The sequence below is a fragment of the Nipponia nippon genome, unplaced genomic scaffold, assembly GCF_047370975.1.
Source record: "Nipponia nippon isolate SJK-2023a ecotype South Korea unplaced genomic scaffold, ASM4737097v1 scaffold_3, whole genome shotgun sequence".
Classification (NCBI taxonomy): Eukaryota; Metazoa; Chordata; class Aves; order Pelecaniformes; family Threskiornithidae; genus Nipponia; species Nipponia nippon.
The window spans coordinates 111,145,191-111,171,375 of record NW_028262347.1 but is presented as its reverse complement, the minus strand read 5'-3'; the positions used below and the strand labels follow the sequence as shown (position 1 = coordinate 111,171,375).

Here is a 26,185-nt window from a genome sequence, read left to right as displayed (position 1 = left end):
TTTGCAGTCCTAGAGCTAAGCATCTCTGCCCTCAGGGTGCTAATACTAGACCTGTGAAGTCCTGTCCATGTCCTTCTTGGCACAGAAAGAAGTCATAGGCACGGCTGAAATGGTCAAAACATCATTCTGAGAAGAAAACATCCTTTCCTCTTTCGAGCATACAATACATGAAGGAACACTGGGAAAAAAAATTACCCAGGATACACACCTAAGCTAGACACTAGCTCTCATTCCTCAGTTTCCCACACTGAAGAATGGTCCCAGGAAGGCATTCAAAGGATATTTAATCCCATCCCTGAGAGTTAAAAATGCTGAATAGCACCCTTTCCAGATCATGCAATGATTTCTAACCCAAAAGTTCTATCCGATAACACCTCCCAGCCTGCCTAACCCTCTAACCCCAGACCTCATCCTACCTAGTCCCTCCTATACTCAGGGCCTCCTATTCCTCCTAACATACTATCACCTCCAATTCATCTCAGGCTCTCCACCCTGCCAGGTCGAGATCCCCTCCGGCTCCAAAGACCTACCCACCCCATCAACTCAGAACTCCCATTCCCGTGGCAGCTGCTCAGCAGTTCACCTTGAACCAGCCTGGACACTGTTCTTGCCTCTTCCTCCCTCAGCTCCTGGTGCTCCCACTGAACTACCCCTGGGAACTGCAGAGGGAGCACATCCTTCCCACTTCCAGCCTCATTCCCCAGTGAGGTGGCACTCTCTTTAAAAAAGCCAGCATCACCTTGTACTCAAACAACTCGTAAGATCCCAAATCTCCAGCATGGCATATGGCACATGGCTGGGAGCTCTCAGGCACGTGGAGATTCCGATATGCAGCTTTGAAAAGTGGGGCCAGCCTCCCACTATTAAAAGGCATAGAAATAAGAAATAAGAAATAAGAGGGTTAGCACCAGGTAAAACCTGCATCAGGTAGAGTATGTTGACCTACAAAGGCGTTAACAGTCTCGCATTTGTTCTATAGTTCTCTTTACAGTTTACAAGCAGCGCAGTGAAGTCAGAAAGCATTTCTGCTGGAAGATATTTAAAAGGTCAAGTCTCACATAATGACTTCTTTTTCTTCCCAAAACAGTAAGTTCAAGTAGAACCCTTTAACAGAGACAAACAGACCTTCTTTGTACTCACCCTAGATTTCATTTTATGAAAGCATTTTACACTTAACACACAAGCTCCTGTTCTTTCTACCCTATCCCTACACATGACCTTTACTAATTACTTTTGAAGATGCTGTGCTGAAGAGACTCTTCTCGTACGCTTGCAACATCCCTCACAGCTTAAAGACATTTCTTTCTTTGTTACTATATTACAGAATTCTTCATTTCACAGAAATTACCACAGCAGCCTTATCTAGACCATCAGCTGGACCATGACTGCTTCCTCTGAGCTCTTACGACTTCAGAAGCATGCAGAAGACAGTGCTGTTGGATCTTGAACCTTGGTAGCACTTTTTATAGCCACATAAGACATTTTGCATATTTGTAAGAAGGTCAAGTTTTAGGTCTTTAATTCTTTTCCCTAAAAATCTTTAGGTCATTTGCCCAAGCAGCTCTATAGTCTTTCAAACTCTCATGGCACCTAGTGATCAGGCATTTTACTAGTGAACTAGACTGTCTGGTACACCAGGATATGAATCCTGCCTCCACAAGAGCTGCAAGAAGACAAGCTTCCCTTGCCTGGTAGCTGCTGCAGAATGTGACAGTGACAGCGGGATTAGAGATGAAGGGGAGATGCAACATCACCTGATTTCCAATCTGTTCAGCAACAAAATCAGAGGGCTGAAGCAGACCTGATCAACAGTTGGAGCACCAGAAATGCCGTATGTAACAAATACTACCAGTAATCAATATTTCAGCCACAGAAATAACAAAGCAAAGTACAAGTGACTAAACAATACCACCTTAAACATGCACTGTATATAGGGGCAAGTATGTTATATATCCTGAAAGTGGGTTTTTTCCTCCCCCCAAAATATTGCTTCTTTATTTTAAAATGTTCCACAGAGGAACCTTTCACCTTTCTAGTAGTCACCCAAAAAGATTTTGAAAGCAATATTATCCTCATGTTATAAATACAGAAACTGACAAAAAGATCTAAGGAGTCTACAAAAAGGAAAAAAGTATATTTTGTCCAGTAGCATTGCAAAGTCTGCTTTGATAATCCTAAAAAAAAATCAGAGAAAAATTAGCTTCTTGATAGTGCTACACATTTGAAGCACCTTCATTTTAACAGTGCATTCAACATTTATCAAATTAACTCAGCTGCAAGATAAGAAACTGTAGCCCGTATGTTACAATAATTTGGAAACTGATCTTCAACGCTTACTAATGGCAAAGCTCATTTTTAATCCTACTTTGCATTCAATTGCCCTAATAAACAGCTATTTCACCATTATTTATTATTATGTTTAAGATTTTTCATTATCTACTCTTGCTATTATGTCTATATTAGAATTGCTTTTCTGTTTCTTTAAACATGGCTTTTGCTCAAAGCAAACCATAGCAACTGCAAAGAAGTTACCTGCACCCCCTAAGCTCAGAGTGAATTGCTCAAGCATTACTAATTTTGAGGTGGGAGGAGCTGAAGAAATGCGGCCTTTTTATATAAAAAGCTTAAATGACTCATGAAAACTCTTTTGGCATAGCTTATACATGCTTGACAACAACAACATATATAGCACCTTCCATCACTCAAGTGCTGTACAAACTAGTTAGAGTTCAACAATTAAAACCCAAACCCCACCTTTATGACCAGCAAAATCAACCTCATTTTTGCATGACAAGGAGCTGAACTTAAGAAAAACATGGGACATAACATGCTATTTGAGAGCAGGGAACTGGCTGTAACCATGTAAAGTTTCCTTATCAGCTCTATAAATTACCTGACACTTGACATGCAATACCTCAGTGTTTAAAAAGTATAAGGTCCCTGGCCTAACAGTGGAGGAGATTTCCAATTGGCCAAAATGTCTGTAAGGGAACAGGTCAACACAATCATATCCACTTACAGTTTCTGACCTTGGCCAAATTTCCAGGCTAGTCACCAATAATGGTACATTGCCACAGAAGAAAAAACCTGAAGATTTTCTTCAGCACTCAAAGGAAAGAATCATAGAATGCTTTGGGATGGAAGGGACCTTTAAAGGTCATCTAGTCCATCCCCCAAAAAGAGCCAGAAAAAGAGCCAGTCCATCCCCCCCAGAAAGAGCCACATACTAACCACCGATGATTGGAACTGAAGCTAATAATCTCCTGAAAAGGTCTATTAAAGAGGAACCAAGATCAGTGGGCATCTCTGGATCTGAATGTCTTGCCCACCTATCAGTAACTGCGGTTGGTAATCACTTTCATAGGCTAATCAAATTACAATTGCTTTTTGCTCTGCAGCACTCTTTTCAGGATATTGCAGACTCTAGCTCCACTAGTGATCCAATATTTATTTTCACACTACTTTTAGCTAGAGTCAGCTTATATATACTACTTTTGCCACCTACAGATCTTCCCTTCTGTCAGTCCTGCTTCCAGCTCTCAAACCCCCGCATCATTCTCTGTCAGCTAAACATTCTTGGTCATCTGGTCAGCGCAGCTAGAGATTCATACTGTATTGAGTGCCATGCTCCTGGCCCCTTGACCGAATGTGAAAGAATTAATCTAACAGGGAAGCTAAGGCTGGATCACAACCAAAGACTCAGTAACAGTATTGCTCTTCCTCAAGCTCAGATGTTGCAAAAGGAAGTCCAAGAGAAGTAAGATCATATGTAAGCAATGTGCCACATAGTGGCGTATCCAAAAAACTATGAAGTATTACGGACTGCACAGCCTGATATGCGTCCTGAGAGATGCCAAACACCTGGCTCCACTGCTTTTCTGTGCAATCATTGCAACTAAACGTCAAAAAAGGGAATGCAGAAACTTTCTCAAAGTGCTGCTGGCCTTCCATACTGAAGAGAAAGCACCCACAAAGGAAGAGCATCTATCCATCAGATGACACACGAGAGGCTTTCCTTAAGTAGAGACTAGCTAACATCAGAATCGGCAAGCGAACAGAAGGCTCCATACATTGCTACTGCTTCCACCTACAACCTTTATCTCAGTTCCTCCGCACCCTATACTGACTACCTACCCCACAGTATTCCCTTTGTCTTCTTCTCCCACTCAATTTTCTGCCTGAAACAACTCTCCTCCTTTTACATGCCAGGTAGAATTCTTCCCCTTTTTCTCAATACTTCTTTACACCAATTCCCTCCAGCTTCTTTATTCCACTCAGCTCTGTTGGGGGGCTTCCACTGCTATTATCCACGCTGCACAACAGGGGCATTGCTTCAGTCATCACACACCTTGTCATTCAAGACGACAAGTGTGGGCTTGAAGACCTTCTGTAAAGCATGCCTGATGGGGCCACCTGAGATCTCAGACCTTACAGTGAATAGCCGCTCCCTTTTAGCTGTTCATCCAGCAGTGATAACTAATTCTTAACTCAAAACTAAAGCCCAAAGGGGGATACACTCACATAAAGGATAGAAATTAATTCAGAAGTCCCTGTGCTCTGGTTTGGAATCGTCTGTCAGATAGATCAAGACTAGAAAAATAGCCATTCTTTCACATCAAAGGCAGCAGCATTCTTGGTAATCAAAGAGCAGCCTTGACAGGGATAAGAGTTAATTATGAAATATTTCTCAAGATAGGGCTGGCAATTAGCATTCAGTCTGCCACATATAACACTCTAGAAGTACACAGCTGGAGCAGCCAGGATGTGCCCTTTTACAGGTGCATGTACCATCCAACCCAGGGTCTTTTCAGCCTGTATGAATCACCTAGCAGCTACTGAAGAATCTCTCTATTCACCTCAACATCCTGTAAAAAAATATTTGAAACATTCTTATTGTAATTTACTCCTGCATGAGAGGCTCTCCCTAAACATGCAGAAACCTATAGTCAGTATGTAGCTCTTCAGTTACATCAGGTGTGCAGACATTCCAGGTCTTTTACAGAAACCTGACCAATCTGAGTTTTTTACTTTACCGCTTTGCTTTCAAAGCACGTGCAGTACTAAACACTTCTGAGGCACTGTACGTTTCCGAAGCACTATACAAACACCAGCAAATTAGAGACAGCTAACAAAAATATCCCAAGATACTGAATATAAGCGTGTAGCAAGGATTTTTATTTTCTCTCCCTAAAATAGAGAAAATTAAGAATTGAAAGATGCCTAAGAGTGTGCTCTCTGAACTGTGGAACAATACCTTCAAAGCAGAAGGCATTATATTTGAGACTTCCATATGGCCAGTGTGTAGGAAAGACCCAGCTCAGCCTGGCCAAATAGGAATGGATCCAGTTCACTGGTAACTGCTGAAAAGATACCACACACACTGTCAGATGCAATTTCTGTTCACAACAGTCATCCACATTGTACACACTCTTCTCCTGAACCGACACTACACTGCAGCCATGCCTCTAGGGGCTCTGTTCTGAAGGAAACAACTGAAAAGAAATCACTAATCCCTTAATTAGGGGCACCCACTTCACCTTCTGCAGGAATAATTTAGAAAGTCTGAATGGGCCACATGTCACACAAGGTGAAAATTTAATAATTGAAAGTGAGTCAGGTTGTTGGTTCATTTCTCAGTACCTACACTCAGCTGTGCAAAGCTACTGAAGGGAAACACTCAGTGTTAATTGAGAACAGCTTCACAAATCACTCATCACCTCCTTTTTCAAAAGTCATCCTCTCTCAAATTTCTGATGGGAGCTGCATTACACCAGTCAAGTTGCTTATCCAAGGTCTCAAGCACAGCTCCAGGAATACACAATTAGGGCCACATTCCCCTGAATTTTCATAAACCTCTTGTTTAAGCCACAACAGCTAGGGGATTAACTGTACTTTCGTAGCTGAACTACTTCACTGCTTGCAAGATAGGAATGGAAGCACACCATAAGCACACCATATGCACGAAAGAAGCCTGTTAGGTCTCATCATCCATTCTGCTACCTCCTTCCTCAGACCTCCCACACAACAATGGCATCATAAAACAGTCCTACAAAGCTATGTCCACTAGATTATGAGAAACAAGTCAAACCCCATAATACCTATCTATCTTGGGATACCAGTGGCGTGAGCCAGACTATCTGCCATCAATGCAAAGGTCAGAGTTAAAAGCCTCTCTTCCCTCCCACTGACATTTCTAGGTTGCTCTCTTCAGAAGGAGCTGCGCACACTGTTCTGTGTGTATCCAATTCTTACAGTGAAAAGGAAAAGTAAGGTCCACCTCCCTTTACCCAAGAGCCTACCTTCTTTCTACGCACAAATATCTGAGAGAGAAACACTACTGCATAAAACATTACTCCATTTCTGCAATCAGGTGAAGAGGGACTCAGGTAATGAAACAGAAAAACAAAGACACTTGGATACCATGGTGATCATGGCCAGACAAGAAAGTAAATTAGCTACCATTATGATAATGACCTGGCTTTCCAAAAGAGGTAATTTGCATGTAGCAACTAAGAAGCAAAATAAAGATGCTTTAACAGAATTGCTGCTTGCTGTTTAACCCTGTAGCAATGGAACAAGCAGTCGTGGCCACCAAACAGCCACCCACTCTGGCTTTTCATATTTGACTGTCTCTGCAGATGCAAAGTACCTGACCAGAGCTCCCTCCAGGTGTAATGAAGCCTCACTCTGCATTTCTTCTGGTAGCACAGCAGCTTGTGCACAATCTGAATGCACCGTCTGGAAAAGAGAAGGCAAAGGATTAATTACATCGCATTTCCCAGCAATTCTTCATCAAACCTGGAAATGTCCCCGAAATCAGTAGCAGAGAAATAGACAAACTCAAAGCCTATCAGAGGAGGATGGGGCTCATGGTTTTGGGCTACTAAAGGGAAGCAACACCCACAAGAAAGAACCAGATGAGACGAGAGAAAGGAGCCTGTATGCCAGTTTTAGCTCAACGTGATTAGACCGACTACAGAGGCAAGTTTGTTGTTTATATTTAATTAATACTTTCCACTCTGCTGCCCTTACCTGAGGACCTCATAAGCTCTACAAAAGGAGTTACTTAACTTGCAGGCTCCATATGTATGAGATACCACGCTCAGATTTTGTAAAATCTAGACACAATGGAGCTTTTCAGTTTCTTTGGCCCAAATGATGAGGCTAAAGGAAATGACAGAGTCAAACAAATTGCAGGATTTTTAGTGTGACTGAGGCATGCAGTTTAATTATATAAAAAAAAAGAAAGAGATTTCTGTCAAATTCTCCAGTCCCTTTAAACAAATAACTTAAGTATGAGCTTTGGAATGATCAAGCAACACACCTACAAGCTCTGAAATCCCCCAACATACAGCTAGTATATTTGTGCAGTCTCCAAATCCTGTAGGTCTCTATAGCATCTAGTGCTCATACAAACTTTTAGGTGCAGTGACTAAATTCTCTAGCACTAGCTCTCATTAAGGAAAAGACAGAAAATATATACAAATTTGAATTTTTAGACCAAGCTATTTTTAGTTATTGACATTTAGAAAAAAGAGAAGAAAGACTTCAAAAAGGAAAAATCCCTTTTTCTTCAAATCCTTATTTCTCAAAACCACATTATCTCATTCATATCAACATCTCTCTGAAAAGACACTACTGAAAGACACTATGTATCAGACAAACACAGAGAAATCAAACTGAAAAATTTGCATGGAAGTTATTCAAAATGGGGTGAAGAGTTCAAAATAAGGCTTTAAAAAGCCTTAAGAAATAATATGCAGAAGGTATACATTATTCTTTTCAGACCCTTAGATGGTCCCAAAAATACCATGATGGGGTAAGGACTGAAACTAATTTTAGACAAATAAAGGTAAAACCATTTATAATAGCTGAGCATCACATTAAGTGCTGTATTTCAAATTGAATTCCCACAAATTCAACCAAGAAAAGGAAGCAAACCAGCTAGGATACAGACAGCCGTCTTCAGATCAGGAACAGCAATCGCTCTGGGGAGAGACCTGCTGTGTCTGATGTTACTGGTACCAGACAATGCCCAGTACCTTTCTACCTATGTATTTGCTTGGCTGTAAGACTAAAATTGGCCTCTACAAAAAAAACTCTTTAAGGCACTGACCAGGGAGAATCTGGCAATGGCTAAAACATTTCTTTATAATTACAATAGCTGTTAATGCAAAATACTCTGCAGACATATATCAGCATTGAAACCTTGTGGTTGCATACAGCCTTCTGGGTGAAATCAAGGCATGGAAGGGATGAGGAGGGACATAACAGTCCTAGTACTCCGCCTAAAGAGCCAGAGCACCAGCTACGAGCCTACAGACTCCCAAACCACACTGCTTTAGTTATGAAACTGCTTTAGCTATGAAGTTATCCATCCTGGTGGGCTGTCTTTGTTTTTTAGCGTTGTGCTGAGGATTCATAATACACATAATGGAGAAAAAACACCCTTGCTCAAAGCAACTGAGACTTCTCTTTTAAAAATTAATATGCCTTCCCTTGAGCAGCTTCATATTGTCACCTTTTAAATGTATTGCAGAGAAGTATGACACTGTGCATTCAGAACACCCACTTTGCCTGCAATAACCGTGTCTGCTATGGGATGGTTTCAGACAGGAGTGTAGTGAAAGGACTGCACAAACATGCCAAAATGAATGGATACAGATGTCCACTGATGGTTGCTGCTGTTCATTATTTTTACTCTCATGGGGTTTCTAGATGTGACCTTACTTTTGAGCCCAAGCATTTCACACTTTTCTCGTGAAATTCCAATGCATTACACCCAACTACAACTAATTCTGTAATTGTCGTTAAAAAACATTTCTCACAAACTCATAATTGAACTGTATAACCCTTGCAAAGGCACGGTAGTTGCAGAGTTATTTGGGCAAAATTAGAACATGCTGAAAAGTTACCTTAAGGGAAAACAGCCTATGTATCTTTATCTCTTCTACAGAATATAGTGCTGTTCAAGCCTTGGGGAAATTCAGTACTGTACAAACAGTGAGAGCAAAGCCAATGATCTGCCTAAATCCTATTTCTGCCCTCCAGGCTAAAGCAGAACAAAGCATTCTAGGGGCCTCCTGGGACACATGGAGTGCTCATGTGTAGCCTTGTCCTCTTCTCTCCTTTTCCCCATCACTAAGTTTTACCCCTTGCTGCCTAGCAGGCTATTTCAGGCTTAAACCTCTCTCCCACAATCCACACTGCCTTCCAGGCCTCACATCAGTCGTCCTTGGTTTTTCAAAACTGCCTTTTCAGTTTCTAGACCAAGAGTCAGCTTCTGGAAGTAGGGATTCTTGCAGTGATTGTGTATTATGAAACTTCTTTCAGATTGAAAAGCTCTTTGTATTTGATCAAGTAGATTAGGAAATCGGTCTGAAAGGTAGAAATTCATTTTGCTTTCAATTTTCTGACACACAGAGCATTTCAGAAGTACAAAAAGTTGCTGGAAGAGTTCATGAAAAGCCATTCTGCTCCCCACCAGCCACAAAGCGTTATTTCAGCCAGACGACTGCTCTATGACTAGAATTCCACCCAAATTCAAACTTCAAACAAAATCACGAGTCACCCCACAGACACTTACACATAGAGATCCATAGGAAATTCTTTCATCATGTGTGTTACAATGAACTCCACCATCAAATCTGACAGAAAAGAAAATAATAAAGTAAGTATTGAGCTAGCTACTGTTAACTTCTAGTAGACAACAATGAGGAAGTCAAAGTACCCCACCTACCTACCTTTACCAGACAATAGTCCTGCTTAGATGACAGAAATTTCCCTCTTTTTTTTTTTTTTTTTTAATTTGGTTTTAATGAGAATTAGACATTCTCTGGAATTAAAAAAACACTACTGGAAACGGAGGGCACATAATGTAATCTGCTTTGAAGCACTCCTTCCCCATATGCTTTCCTCCACTATTAGTCAAATAAAGAATATACCATGAATTCTGATGTTTAAAATTGCTCTCATATTTCAAGCCTTATCACTAATGGAAAATTCCACTGAGAAGCATATTTTAGAAAATCATTCCTACCAGAAACAACGCACAAATGCACAACCTAGATGTTTAGAGAGAAAACATTATAGAAAACACCTATTTTTCCCTAAAATAAATTCTGAAGCACGAGTAAACCTAGTCTGTTCTCAACATAGACTAAGCTTCTGCTTAAGGCTCATTCAGAAAAAAAGAAAAAAAAAAAAGGGGGGGGGGGCGGGGAGAATGTCTCTTTAACATTTAAAGGCTCCCAGTGTGAGGCTAAGAGGCAAAGAGCACAGAAATGCAATTGAAAGAGATAAGTTACTATGGTTCAGCTAATAAACACTAACTGAATGTGTGCGTGTTCTCTGCCCAACACAACTTCAGCATAAAATGCTTAATCCCTGCCAGTGGCAACAACTGTCAGATGTAACCTCCAAGGGTACTAATAGCCCAGCAATATGACTTAATAGTGACTAAGAACAGTCTAGGGAAAGAGTACGTGAAAACCGATAAGTCTAGAAAGATTCTTCACGCAGCTTTTGTGTCTTGGCTTCGACAGTCACCTGTTTGAAAATGCTGAAGTCTGAGACTGCTTCCATATCATCAGGCTTAAGAGTCATTCAAGGATCCAGGCTCCATCCATTTCTGCACCCATTTATGCTTTTGGCCTCCACAGCAATGAGTGTCAGAATCTAATCATATTCTGCGCGAAAAGCTGTCAACTGAGCCTCCATATCCACATGCAAAATCAACCCTAGCTACTGACATTCCTATTGGTTTTTTGCTCAAAAAAGGCTAAATGCCCAGAAAACACCTTCCCCCAACAAACATCTGTCCTTTCTGTAGGTTTGCCCTCATTATATCATCTAGAAAGTACTTGTGACCAACTGTTACTACACTCACCTAAAACTCCGAATTTATTTATCAACTGCTCTCCCTATTGTTACTTATTCAGGTAAAGGGGACCAACAGACTGTTGCAAAACTTACTGTAAATGTATATAGGATTTCTTGCTAAAGAGCAGCAACCTTGGATTTTATTTTTCTATGAGGCAGCCAGGTATAGAGAGGGACAGTCCATTGCTGGAAATATCTTTAGTACGTGACTGCCCTCCTTTTAAGTCCATCCACCCTTCCCCTTAATCCACAAATCTCATATTTCTATTGCAGAACAAAAGATGCGTCGGGAACCGCAAGCACACATGTACTCTAACAATACTCACCAAGCACTGCACACACCAGCGGGCGACAGGGCAGGTTCTTGTCTGCTGCTTTCTTCCGATGTCTCATTGGCTTCAAACGCACAAAGATGAAAAGAAGTCAGTAGAAGCCTGAAGTGACATTCTGTGTATTACTGTATTTTTCATGCAAATAGTACAGCACAGGCTTCCCTTTCTCTTTTTCTCCAACTGCTATCTCACCTATATTGTTCCCAAAGGCCGTGGCTGGAGCAAAATTGTGCCTGCTTTTCAGCATGCTGACCACAGGGGTTTTGTTTCTCTAGCTGTGTAACTGGAGGGCACTGTTATATCACAGGGGGGGCAGCAGAAAAAAAAAAAAAAGAAGGAACAACAACAACAACAAAAAGTAATAATCACACAGCAATTCCTCCCCCTTGGTTAACATACTTCATTGTTCCTGACCCAGAAGTCTGACCTGCATTCTTAACAGCATGTGCAGTATTAAATGGCTTTGGTCTTTATTGTAACAGACCAGAAAGGCTAATTGAATGGCAAGTTCGTTGTTAAGTGGGAATGACTAGCATCCTTGCAGTACACTCACAATAAAGTAAGATGTTTGTTTCTGTCCTGGACTAGTGACACTTTCCAGTGCTGCTTCACTGTCAGATCAGGCGGAACTTGCCAGTACCACAAAGACAGAATGCATCAAGTTAGGATAACCATTCAAGCTGCTTGTAACTATAGAGCTCCATGAGCCAGGTAAGGACACTTCCTCCACAGATACCGACAGGAAAAAGCTCTGGAAAAAATACTTTCCTCCTTGAAGGTGAGTCACCCCACCCAGGATGAAGCATAAGCCAAATTAGAGCACTCAGTGGAACTCCAGCTGACTATTAATATATCACATGAGGGCTAATGCTTGCTGAAGAGTAAGGCAGAACATTCTCTCTGCCACCGATTTCCTCACAGACCTCATAATACACAGCTCCTCCCCAGCTACACAGGCCTCTGAATTCACCAACAGGGCAACCAGCTCTTTGTTCTTTGAAAGAGCGAGACATTCTAAGAGCAATTTCAAAATCACTCCCCAACTACTGCATTTCTCACAGTATTTCCACATGCCTTAGCAATGTAGGTTAGATGTCTGTGACACAGTTTTCAACATACAGGGACTCAAATCCTCTGTGTTCTCATCCCAGAGAGAAAACAGACCATCTGGAGGAAAAGACTCACCATCCTGTGTAGGTTCACTCGAAAATTCATGTTGTCATCATGGAGAAAAGCGTTAGCATACTGATCCTATTGAAAAGAGCAAGAAAAGGGAGGAGACATGAATAGCCAACCACGTGCCCAACACCTTCCACTTGCCTCTCAAATCACATGCGTTTCGGTGTAAAACTCCCAACATAAAGCTGTAAGGTTAGAAAGCCACCTGTCACCTCCTCTTGTCCCCACCCATGTCTCCAGTCCCACAAAAGTAAACCCCTCCTGATCCCGATTCCACCTTAGTTAAGTCTGCAGTACTGCTTGTTTTGTTAGCAATTTATTTTCCATTCTCCTCCTTTGCTCATCCAAACTCTGGACTGCACACACCACAGTGTCAAGATTTTACAAGTGCTGTATAACGCATGAGGTGGTTCTCCAGTATGCAAGTTCCTGTGACTGTGTGGACAAAGGTTTATATTGGTGTTTTATTCTGATGTGACATAACATTTATGACGTTATATTCTGGCATAACCCATCATGCCAGAAGTTACTGCAGTACTAGCGTGTAGGTTTATCAGCTGTCCCACCTCTCAGGAAAAGTTCATTTCAAGACCAGCTCTAAATCAAAGTGATTCCTCCAGATAATGCACAGCCAGGTTGGGTAATAAACATATCCTCCCTTTAATACCAGAACCAAAACATGCCCTTGCTATATAGGAACAGAATTTCTTATCTTGTATTACCTATGCATCCACCTGAAGAACTCAAGTGCCAAAAACATTTAATTATAAATATTTGAAATGCAGATGGTTAGCTTTCAGACTGCACCCTGAAGAAACATTACGTCAGAATACTTACACTGGCTATCAACATTGGTGCTTTTTATTCTTTGTTCAGAATGAAAGATCTTTACTTGCAAGCAAGCAAAATGCAAATGCCACACAAACTCGGTCACCATTCAGGACATCAGTCAAGCAATTAGTACGTACTTCCCATGAGACAGGACCACATTCAGCCAGGACTGCTGACACAGCTCTGTGATACTGCTTTCTCACCCTACTAGCAGATTCGATACTCATCTTGCTCGTAGGGACCTACAACCATGTGGCTTTCTTTCAGACTCACATCCTTCTTAGGCAGAAGGGATACGGCACTGCCCATGTTTACCATGAACAGCATGGAGCTGAGAGCCATTAGCACATTACTCATCTAAAAGCCACACCACCAGGTCACTCAACAGCTAAGAGAGAAAAGGCTTAGGTTCACTCTTTTCTCTCTTCATCCCTGGGAGTTGGCTAACCCAAATAAGATGATCCAATTTTCACGTTGCAAGTCAATTTTAACAGTACCGCACCAGGTTTATCAGCAAAACATTAAGTGCCTGAGGTCCTCACCACTGCGGATCTCCAGCTCCTGGTCAACAGGAGGCAGGGAATGTGCACGCAGGTAAAGCCCTGTAACACACCATCGGCTGAACAGTGTCACACAAGAAACCTACCTCTGCTATGCATGTCAGGATAATCAGACACAGCTTGCCACTGTGTAGTCGGTGCTCATCTGCAAAGAAGAAAAAACAAGACCTGCATGAGCCACACAAGCCTAGCAATGATGAAGAGTGATAGCTGTTGCAGCAAGAGAAAAGCCCAGCCTTGGAGATTCTTTATACTCCTATTTCCTCCCTGACAGCGAATAGTATAACTACTCTCATTAAGCACTCACCCTCCATCCTGACCACTAAATCCCACCAATTTTTCACCAGTCTGCACCAACAGCAAAGTTTCTGATTTGAACCTCAAACAGCACTGTAACTATCAACAGGGCTTCTGCCTCATTCAGTTTTACTTCCACAGATATTGTAAATACTGGGCTTAGTCTCTGTCTTTCTGTCACAGCAGAGACACACTTTTCCCTCTCCTAGCCAAGACGGAAAGAAAAAGATCACTTTTGCTGTAGGTTTTGAAACAAGCAGCAAAGTTTTGGTAGAGGCACAGCACAATGTAGCAGAATGACTCGCGACATTATGCTCAAAGTCCTAAGTTTTAACCCCAATGCTGAGAGACATGACCTAGTTTGCTCTGTGCAAAATCATGAAAGAAGGAAGTCTGCAAAGACTTAGCGTTTTAAGCCAAAAGAGTTCCACCCTGATCATGTTCTGCAACTTGTTATTCATCTTACAACTTCAAGCAGCTTTTGTCCTGAATGACAATTGGAGGGCTGAAAGACTCACGAATACAGAGGGACTAAGGAAGAAAAATGCAATTTTTATTTGGATTATTTAAAACCTCTCTCTCAATTTTAACCTTGAAATACTAAAAAAACCCAAGATACATACAGTCATAGAGTAACTTAGAGCGGAAGAAACCTCTGGTCCAATCCTTGCTCAAAGCAGGGCCAGCTAAGATCAGGTTGTTCAAGGCATTGTCCAATCAAGTTCATTTAAAAATCTTTGTTCTAAAAAACAAACCACTCACACCACACACCCCCAAAACCACAAAACCAAACAAAACCAACCACAACAACATACCTATAACTAAATTCTGAGGAAGCTTAAAACTACACATTCCTGAGACCTCCAACAGGTTCTCTAAAGCATAAGGCTACTAAACGTGCCATCCCAGACACCTGCCTTAGAGTCAGACTTGGAGGTGAGGGAAATCTGAAACAGTCAGACCACTTTCATATAAATCAGAAGACAGCATCAGCCAAACTCCTTGCATCTTTGCAGGCCACTTTTACAAACACTTTGCTAATTAGTGTGTATATGGTCATCTACAAACATAGATAGAATGGGCTTAGTTAGCTGTTCTGTCTAGTTTGATGCCTCTTTTGTTTTCTTTTCTATGCTGCTGAGGGACAGATATTTACTACTGAGATGTGCCCTGAAGTGTGTTGATTTCATCTTGCTGCACTAAGTAAGATGAAGAGGAATTTTGGAATGGGAGAGTTAAAAGTCTCTCCTATGTCTTCTTACCTCAGCTAAAATGTTTAAGTGAGAAGTTTTATAGTCCAGCAAAGCAGGAGAAATGGCTTCAAAGAACTCTGATACACTGGAGCCTTGTTATTTTCCTATTATAAGGCCTCCCTGTATATTTTTGTAGGTGCCGCTACCACTTTTTTCTCTGGGGATCGTGCTGTAAAGGCTCCTGTTTCACACCACGTACTCTGCCTTCAGCCAGTGTGTTGTGAACATCATGCCATTTTCAGCAGTTATGGGGCAGCTATGCAGGCAGTTACTCGCACGGACACTTCGCACTTTTACGGCATCCTTCATTGAAGGAACAAAGCAGACCACTTCCTATGGGGATGTATAGGAGTACGAACCCTATTTTACAGATGGGAAAAAAAATGATGCAGAGTTTTTATTTCTCCCAAGGCAGCTGCCTCTCACTGACACAAGAGAGAAAAGAAGAGGAAGATCTAGTGAACGCAATCTATTAAATTATGCTCTCTGGGACAGGACCAAAACAACCATCTAGTCCTGGATGTGGAACAAACCAGTCTCCCCTCTTAAGTGTCCCCACCTGTCTCAAGACACATGAAGGAAATTAGAGTTATTCATTCTTCTTCTCTTGTTGCTATATTGGTGTCACACGCTTGGTCTTGCACAAGAAGAAAAAACAGTTAGGCAGGGCCCCATCATCATCAAAATATTAGGACAGGAATATACCCACTAGAATTAATAACCACTGGTTTGGAAGGCACACTTTTTTTAAACAGTCAGTCAGTGGAGCTCATTGCCACATACTACCACGGCAACAAGGACATTAAGTCTATAAGCCACACAAATTTCAAATGTTATACAAGCTAGAACCGAAGTAAAGAAAGAAACATCAACACCTGCCTCAGACCAGAATAAACTCATCTCTCACTAGCTTGTTTAGTAAGGAATCACCTCTATCAGATTTCACTCCATCTGAAACTAATCCAGTTTGGCAGTTCCTGAGGCCCTGTGCAGACTTTCCATATTACAGTGACTAGTAAGCACAGAAGGTAAATTGAAAAACATTAAATTGTTCCATCAGAGACTTGGATCAGCAAGAAAGACCCTGAGAAAAGCAAATGAGAATGATGAGAGAGCTGGTAAGCCCTCCTCATGTGTTCAATCTATAAGAAATGACTGAGCAAAGATTGAGGTGGTTTAGCTTAAACACAAAAGCAAGAGGAAACATGAAAGCAGACTTCAAATACATAAGGGCTGTCACAAAGAAGAAAGAAATCATCCGTTCTCAGTATCTATCTTGGAGAAGATAACTAGTAATTAATTTAAATCACAGCAAAGAATTTAGGATGCACATGAAGCTTTCTCACAATGAGGGTAGTTAAACACCGGAATGGATAGTCTAAAAATGATGCTCCATTATCAGTGTCTTTACCCAACATGTTAGCAACACCTCTGAGAAAACATACAGGTAAACCTGATTCTCCCTTGGTTTTGAGGGGTACACTAGACATTTTCATGAAGTCCCTTTTGGTCCTAATTTCAATTATGCACTTTTTCCTCAACTAGCTTGCATACTGAACAAGAACAAGACAGCCAGGTACAATTTCACTGCAAGCTAGTAGGTACGAGGAATCTCTCCTGCCTGCTCTCTTATACAGTGCCAAGCATTCAAGTTCAATAATCAATGTATCATAGCTCTGCAGCTCTCTCCCTATTTTTGTTCAGTTGTTACATCTAACTTAACAGCAAAAGTTGGTAATGGGCTGAAATACGGTACAAAGATCACTTGTTACGTTCACACTATGGTCCTGCCCATACAACCACTGGGCAAAACAGCACCCTTGGGTACCTTGATATAGGAGATAAAGCAGTATTTCAACTCCAGCAAGCTGAAATTAACCGCCACAAAACTACCAGGAGAAACAAAAAGCACAATATGGAAATATATCTTGTCAAGCAAATTACTGCTAGTACAGTGTAAGTCACTGCCATCCTCTTTGTATTTAAAGAGCTACCTTAACCAGCAAGCACCAAAGAAAATGTTTCCTCCTAATGCCTCCTGTGTCAGCTTATAAATGTTCTTAAAAATACAGTTCGGTGATACACGACTTCCCCTCTCTAACAGACAGTTGGGAATCAGACACGCTCACGCCTCCTGCATAGGGACAGGCTTGGTTATTAGGTATTATTATTATTATTACATTTTTTCCATATTTGACTTCTCTCCTGCCAGCATTAGGTCTCTCCTGGTCTCATAACTCTTATCTCGCAATAAGAAATCATTTCATTTTCTCAAAAGGTGGAATCTTCAGCCCTCTAAAGGGACTCCAGTTAACTTCTATTCCTGGAGTCACTAGACATGTTCTTATGCCCTCCTGACTTCAAGAAGCACTGCTTGCTGCATCCACAGCTGCATCAACAGAATTTACTTACCTTTTGTGTCCTGCATCACAATCGAGCTGTACTTCAAGAAGGTTATCAGCAGGTTGCTAGTTTGCACATCAGCATCCAAAGGCAGCTCTGCAGAGCTTATAACTGGAACAAAGCAGATAAGACACGTTTACCCTCCACAAATACAAGAGATAACTATACAGAGAACCAAGTCACAGATTCACAGATCTGGGATAGGATCAGGTTATTTGCAGGGTCACCTGACCCTCTCCTCCTTCATGACCACCCAGCAAAGATTTCGTTTTGAAGACTGGTGCCACTCCCCCAGAGACCATTTCTCCTGCTCTAAGTATAGGCTGTGGTACCCAGCACAGTGATACCCTTCTCTGTCCTGCTCACCCCGCAGCCCTGAGGGAGATCAGCTTGCTGTTTTAGCACTCAACATTCCCATCCTGGAGAGCTCAAAAATATTCTTACCGATACCCAACTAATTCTTACAACCAACACAGCTAAAATTCACACCATTCTCAGTTTGGAAAGAAACATGCCCAGCAAAGACCCTTCTCAGTTTTGGCAGTTTTGGAATTTCAGTTCCAAAAGGTCCTCATCAGTTCCATTCTTCCCTCCCAACAGCAGCCTCTCTTGCAGAAGCAACACGCAAGACAGTAATGTAAAAATTATTACATGACCAAAATGGTAGAAAAGAGGTAGAAACAGCAGCTTTATAAAAATCAAGAAGCAGAAACAATCATAGCTTGTGCTAGAGAAATCACAACACAGCAGGGAGCAGAAATGTACTTTCCATACCTGCACCAGAACAGCAGTTCATTGGCCTTTCTCTAGGATACACTCCTTGTTACCACCAGCTGTACTTCTGACACCCTAACACTGTACATCATCTGCCTTAGACTTTACAAGAAGCTACCTCAATTACTCAGCTAATTGCACGACGTGCCTCCTGCTCACTCCCCATGCACCATCGAAAGCACTGAGTTTAAGAGCTGTCAAACCTCTATCATGTGACGGAGCCACATTTTTACTGATGACTGAGCTGAGCTGTCCGCAAGGGCCATTCTCAGCCTCCTCATTCAGAAACACTTTACGAGAAATACTGAAGCGGGGTGGGGAAAGATAAGCGGGAAAAATGCAGCATGCATTTACCTGCAGATCCTGCCAGATAAGTCTGATACCATTTAAGATAAATTAGCTCAGACAAAAAAAAAAAAACCCACAGAACACAACTGATGGAGCTAGTCTAGGAGGACTTCAGTAAAGCATTTAATACAGTTCTATATGAAAAATTAAGAGTGAAGCAGATAGGTGGGAACCGATACAGAAATTTAAAGTACATCAAAGATCTGGCAAAGGAGAAACAATTGGAGAAATTATTAGTCTGGGAAGAAGTTACTATTTGAATTCCTTAGGTGTCAGTTTAGGGAATAGTTTTCTTTTGTGTGTGTGACCTGGGCACAAGAAACAGTTGCTTGCTAATGAATCTGCTAATGGCAGAAAGTTGGCATATGTAAACACAGAGGAATATCAGACTGCGCACAAAGAACGCGCGCACATAAAAACAAGGACCAGATAATAGATGCAAGATGAAATTCAACAATGCAAGCCGTAAGGCCAGCAATTCAGGGATTTATTTCCATGGCAAGCTGAGAGCTCATCAGCTGCGGACGAAACACTGTGATACCATGGTACACTATCAGATCATGAGATGACGAGCTACCAACACAAAGCACTGAGGAGTGTGGTCCTATAACATACCCAAAAATGCACTTCCAGCAGAGACAGGAACACAGTAATGCCCTGCACAGGGTGCTGGTGAGACCTTGTCTGGAACACTGTGCATAATTATGCTGATCCCATGTTCAAAGAAGATGAACTCATACTTGAACAAGTTTAGAGAAAGGCTAGTAGGTTGATCAGAGGAACAGAGTGCCCTTCTTATGAGACAGCAAAACACGCAGGTGAGTAACTCAACATATGAAAAAGAGCTATCTGTGTTCCAAAGTAAGGTTAACATCATCGTAAATGGTATAAAATGACAAGAAATGCAGGTTGGAAAGTTGAAGATTTCTAACCAAGGAACAAGATGCTGAAACTGCCTCCCAACAGGAATTACTGGGAAACAAATTTAACAAATTAAGACAGAGTTTGATAAATTAAGGGATTCTATGACGATGTGCCTGCAAGCACAAGGCACTAGATTCAAGGAGTCAAGGAGATCTTTTCCAGCTCTGCATGCCTGTCCTGACATGACAATAACACTACTGTTCTGGCTGCCTTGGAGCTCAAACTCACAGGTTTTCATATGCAGGAGGTCGTAGATGGCTTGAATTACAAGTGCCAGAAGGCTCTCTCTCTTCTCAAGCTATAAAGATAGCCTAAGATAGGGCTCCCTTTGCACTGGAAACAGATCTGCAGATCATTAGGACACACATCTTAAGAACTATATTATTGCTTTTCCATCTATCCTCAGTAACGCTCAAGGCTTTTCTCACTCTTGAGGAAAGAAAAAGGTATTTATGATGAGATTGGACCTTGCAAGAAGTGAGGAATTACTCACATCTGATTTTTGGATGGCTAGGTTTGGGGCTCTGAGGGGAAGTGATTTGATCCTGTACACAACTGTGTTTTGGTTCAGAGAAAAGTCTGCTTTAACAACCAACGCCTTTCATAATTCAAGCCTTCTATCTCATAACCCTGTAATGACACAAGTAAGGCTTATTTACCCCTAGAACTGGGGCAAGCACAGGCACAGAAGGATGAAGGAGATGAACCAACAGTAAAAAGCAGGGTTCTTTAAACTGAGAGGCCCAGAGCACAGCAGAGGTTCTCATGGAGCTCAGGATTATACAATCACCTTGAATACAAAATTGTAGCCCTTGGAAACAACAGGCCAAATAGATCAATGTAACCTCGCTGTTCGAATCACATCAAAGAAATGATAATGGGGCTTTTAGCTTCTAAAGGCTGCACATCCCCAAGCGTGAGCCATTTTAGTCCATTCAATCTTGAAACTCTGGGGCTCCTGACATGTTGCTAACGTGCCCAGTCTGTTGGCAACGTCTACGCAATGAGACTAGGAGCTTTTTCACCCCCAATATTATGAATAGCTCAAAGATTTAGCTAAAAGTCTGAAAAATGTATTTATATCCCCAGTGGGTCCTTCTGGAGCTGTTACAATGAACGCAGTGAATGAATATTTAACAACAGTAAGCAAACTGACATTTAGATAACTATGGTGACAGGCACACTTGATTTACATATTATGGATCAACAGTTTCTAGCAAAAGTCTAATTTTCAAAAAAAAAGAAGAAATCTGAAGAACACATCACTGCTTATCCTGGTTCATGCTACAGACCTTGATTTTCTTAATAGACATTTTTAAACTTTAAAAGACCTTAATTCACATCATAGGCTAACAGCCAGAGAAATTTCAAACCAGAATTTGAATCCATTTTTAATCCCAGTCAGCATAAAAAAAGTGCCTGAAACCCATAGATGGATTTCTACATGTTGCTGTAACTTGAAAATACCTCAACTACATTTATTTTTTAAATGCAGGAAAAAGAAGAAAGCAATCTTTTCATTGCAAAGCCAAAAAGCCTCTTGCTAACTCTCAGCCATAGGCAAATTTTACAGCTGAGTTGCAAGACCTTAGAAAATGAGGAAAATTCTGACATACCTTTAAAATAACAGGAATACAAAAGCACCACCGCTCAAATTAAACCAAGCCGAGGTCCTCAAAAAACAAAAGTCACTAAGAGCAGGGATCAGCAAGGTGACAGCAAATAGAAATAAAGAATGCTTCCCGATGTAATTGCTGCACATGAAGATCAGCTCCTCTCCTTAAACTTAGTAACCTTACAAGCAGCAAGAAGCCTCAAGCTTCACAAGATCACTGCCCTCTGCTGAAACCAGGATGGAGTTTCTGTTTTGCTTTTGTTTTTTGGTAAATTAAAAAAAGAGAGTGCGAGCAAGCTGTAGATGTAGGTAAGCATAAATTCTGTCAGTTGTATAACATGGTGTGTGGGCGGATACATTTACAACGAACACATTGAACAGAAGCCCACAAAATGCCCGTCCCTCTACATTTTAGGTTATATGCACAGGGAGACTTGAGACATCGGGGGCTTTTTAACTGAAGCTTTTGATATCCATGGTAACCAGACAGAATTCATCCACAACGAGGATCATCCTTAACTAGGATATCAAATGACCCGAATAGCTGATATAACCAAGTAACCCAGGCTGCTTTTCCCCAGAAATATTTCCAAACTGTGCTCTATTCAAACTGACTCTGTTCCTTCATTAAACACTTTCTTCAGATCTAGAGGATGCCATTAGAGTACGTGACAACAGCCATTTGATTTCTTCTCTTGAACTAGGCTATATCTATCCATACCTTAAACAAAAAGGGGTTTAGTTTAGATGATTTCAAAGCGTATTGATGTGGACACATAACATCTCATTTAGAAGAAAGATCTCAGGGCAAGCAGTCATCTACAAAGCCTATCACAGAAAAGGCAACAAGAGGAAAGAATACCTCCACATCCAGGTTGGATTCAAATACCAATTAATTCAAAGCTGTGGACGAGTGCATTAATGACAAGGAGGAATCCGCTGCGATTTTCTGTAAATCTGTTCCAATGACAAATAATCCCAGGCAAAGAACCTGACACTAGAAATATTCATAAGTAAAAGCCTACATAGAATAACTAATGGGCTGGGTGCATCTTCATGCAGATACTGGGACAGTACTGTTTTCAGAAGGAATATCAGCGTAATTTCATTGAGCAATATACGAGGCAAAACAGAAATAAATTCAAGTCAAAGAATCTTGCTCATGTTTAGTAAGGCACGTCGCTCCAGGAAGAGACCACCAGGTTACATTTGCTCCAGACAGACCTCATTAGTTGTCATCTTGAGAAAATGCTTTGCTAGTTACTCTACAGTTTTTATTTGTTTTTCCCCAGGAGATCATTATATTTCTTACCATCTGAAGAAGGCGGGGTGGTTCCAAGTGGAGTGACAGGTGTCGTTGGAACTGGGCTTGTTGGTGTCGTCATCAGCCCCATTTCAGGATGGCTCTAACAGAAAACACAAACGCCCAGACATACATAGGTCAACAGCTTCCCTAGGCACTAGTCATACGGATCACCACTGGTACTGTTCCACGCTCTCGCACAATAGGCATGGCTAATGAAGTCCCAAGAAACTTCAACCTCTCCTCCAAAAAGCAAAGCTAGGCTTCCTGACCTTGGACGTCTACAATTAAACTGTACATCGATTTCTTTACTCCACAAAACATACCAATACATCAGAAAGTGGTGGCTGTCCCCAGCAGACAGATAACATGCCCTTCCCCAGTACAGAATGGGAAAAGGTACGCAGAAGCCTACACTGTTTATAGCTTTAGATTCCCCCCAAAACAACCCAAGGGTGTTCATTTGAAGTCTTCCTCCGAGATCCTTTTATTTCTCTTTCTAAAAGCAAATTTTCCTCCCTCATGCCCTCCACCTGTTCATATTCAAAGATGATGGCAATTTATTACTTCCCTGTCTCACTATAAAGCCCAGGCACTGCAGGAAAAGAGTGCGTAACATAAATAACACTATCGTTATCGATCCTCTCAGCTTCCATCAGTCGGTTACTCTCCCCATTTCATCTTTGCTAATAGTTGCCTGCCTAATTACTGCTTTGACTTTACTCTTTGTAAGCTTCCGGATCTATCCACACTGGTGAGACTGTAGGCAATCTGCCATACTATTTTAATTCTGGCTGCCAAGCAAAGTGTCCATTTCATAGGGCAAGTTTTACATAAATGTATCACTCGCCTTAATATATCATCACAATTTCAAAATAAAAGAAAGGGATACAGAACTGCTGATTTGACGTTAGTTCCATAGGATTTTTCGCAAGTAGATATCCTCCACATTGTCTTTGAATATCTCATTTTATGAGCAACTACAAATGAATGTATTTTATGGGAAGCACAGACACACATACCACAATTCAAAGACAATTTTAAATCATTACAGGTACTGATTTAAACTTTTAAATACAATTTTCCATTGAAAATCTCACATAAAACAGGTTTGCTTCCATAGATTTTGCTATGGTGTTTACCTTTCTTTTCCCCCAAACACTAACCATCAGTTGAGAGATAATAGTGCCACCTAGCAGCAAAAAACTGAGGACCAACAAGCTAGTAAGTATATCAAAACCTCAACACTTCAGGCACCAACACAACTGTATCGCTGCTCTTCCTGAGTGCCCACACAGCAGCAAGTAGTCATTCATGCAGTCCCAAGCAATGGACACCAACTTAGACAAGAGCATTCATCAGCTTTTATGAGGTTTTTTTCCTCGTTTTTTGTCCCCTGAAGGGACAGCATGACCTACCTTGCCCTCTCTTAAATGAAGGCTTACAGACAATCCACCCAAGAACATCAGGCCTCCACTTCAATTAAACCCACTGAGCAGTGGCTGCTTCAGCTATCACTTTCACAAATAACTAGTTTATTCTTTTATTTTTAATTTCAGAGCTTTTATTCTAGCTGCTCTTTTCCTGCCCTACTCTTTTCCCTGCCAAAGGCCTCTCTTCCCCCAGGGATATCTTGACCACAGAAAGGCCTGAGCTGGTATTACACAGAAGTGAAAGAGCAGAAATCTCTCACAAGTGGTAGGAATGCATAACCTGGGAAAAGAGAGGCAGGGAACCTCAGCAAATGAACCACCTGTGGAAGAGAAGCTTTCTTCAGAGGCAGTAGATCTGCCTATCAGACCTCTTCCATCACAACTACTGTCAGGAATCCCCAAAGGTCTCCTCAGTCATGTCAAGTGTCTAGCCTGTGATGTATGGCTGCACTATGAGGACCTGAAGTAACTGGGGAAAGGTGTTAATTGTTTTGTTAATGTCATTTTTCCTCACAGATCACCAGCAGTACTTACAAGCCAAAATTAAAAGCCTAAACCTGAACGTTTTCCTAAACACATCAGGCTATCCTTCCAGCCAGCCACAGCACGATCAGACAGACTCGTTATCTGTCTCCCAGCAATAACCACCTTTGCAAACTCACACTGCTTAGAAAAGCATCCAGAGGTTTGTGATCAGAAGTATGGAGCAGCCCACGGCTTCTCAGAAGGCTGCCATAGCTGTTTCTTCACCATAGACAGCACAAGGAGTGCTATGCTTTGGTGACAGTCTCCCAAGCAAAAGGGGCTGGGCTCTCCAAGGAAGTCTGAACACAAAATAGTTTTTGAAACAACAGTCATCACATGTCGATTAGTCCCTAAGCGAAGGATACCCAAACAGACAACAACATGCAGTCTGTGCACACCCAGACAGGACAATTCATCCCACTTCGGAGCCAGGATCAGCCTCTTTCCCTCAACCCTAACTTAGCAAGAGCATCAATTGCTCTGATAGCAGCTGCAATCTTATCTCTACCAGTCCACTCACTCCATCCTCCTCCTAAAGGCAGTATCAGTACGGCACAGAAGGCACTCCACGCAGCCCTTCCCATCCAGTGGGAAAAATGGCTCATTCCAACATGAGCTGTGCCCTCAAAACTTTACTTATTTTCTGGCAAGGCAGGAAGTGTTTCCTAAAAGTATAATAAATCCAGGCCCTGGCCTGCTTCTGGTCTTTCATGCTCATCTACACCTATGACAAGTATGCAGGGGAAAAAATAGAAAACTTAGCTTTTCACCAATTCCATTTCTGACTCTAATCTCAAAGATATCCACCACAAAGAAATGGCCAAACACTGCACTGAAACTCACTTGTGCCAGAACTGTGATGAAATTCCGGTTTAAGTGAACAGCTTCATAGAGGGCCAGCAGGATTGCTTCATTCGTTCTGTGGAAAGGATACAGATAAAAGCACAGTTAGTTAAGGGCTAACACCAGATGAGAATCACAAGAGCAAAGTTTTTCAGAAGCATGGCCCATCTGAAGGAAGGAATTTTTTTTCAACTATATAAAAACTCTGCCTCAGCAATCCAGTTGTTCTTCCAAGTATTACTACTTAGCAATCCCTAAAAATAGCTATCTTTAGAATGCAACTACAGTCTTTGTTCCCTCCCTGCTGAAGGTCTCCCTTGTTGCTCCTCCAGCGTTTTCCCTTTAAAATCCTTTCTTTTAAGGGCAGAGGTTCCTACAGACACCACAAACCCTCATATTTATCGCTTGCCCGCTTGATTTAGAAAATATTTTGTTGGGAACAAGCGTGCATGAACCATCACTTCCCATCTGCCACCTCCAACATGCCTATTATATGTTAAAAACGCCTCATAAAAACCACAGGGGGGGTTTATACACTTTATTACAAGCAATTCAGCTGTGGTTCCTCCTGCTGCACCCTTCTCACTTATGTGAGAATCCATTGCTTGCAGGGGTGTGGTACCATTTTAGTTCCAAGAGAACTTATCTCTCTAGTTTGCTTTGCTACATTAGAACAGCTCCATG

The 26,185-nt window shown here is 41.5% G+C and overlaps 1 protein-coding gene across 8 annotated transcripts in view; it reads right to left on the bottom strand.

Annotated features, from left to right (window-relative positions):
- ARMH3 (armadillo like helical domain containing 3) overlaps positions 1-26,185 on the bottom strand; it is a 129,504-nt gene that overhangs the window by 80,108 nt on the left and 23,211 nt on the right. For all 8 annotated transcript variants that reach the window (XR_015706163.1, XR_015706164.1, XM_087763829.1 and 5 more), the window contains 8 exons: positions 25,502-25,577; positions 22,710-22,803; positions 17,746-17,847; positions 13,870-13,928; positions 12,399-12,464; positions 11,208-11,277; positions 9,587-9,647; positions 6,650-6,738 (listed from right to left, as the gene is read on the bottom strand). Coding sequence is in view for 6 of the 8 variants with exons in the window: in XM_087763829.1 (XP_087619955.1) it covers positions 6,650-6,738; positions 9,587-9,647; positions 11,208-11,277; positions 12,399-12,464; positions 13,870-13,928; positions 17,746-17,847; positions 22,710-22,803; positions 25,502-25,577 (617 nt within the window). In the remaining 2 variants the exon portion in view is untranslated. The remainder of the gene's footprint in view (positions 1-6,649; positions 6,739-9,586; positions 9,648-11,207; positions 11,278-12,398; positions 12,465-13,869; positions 13,929-17,745; positions 17,848-22,709; positions 22,804-25,501; positions 25,578-26,185) is intronic.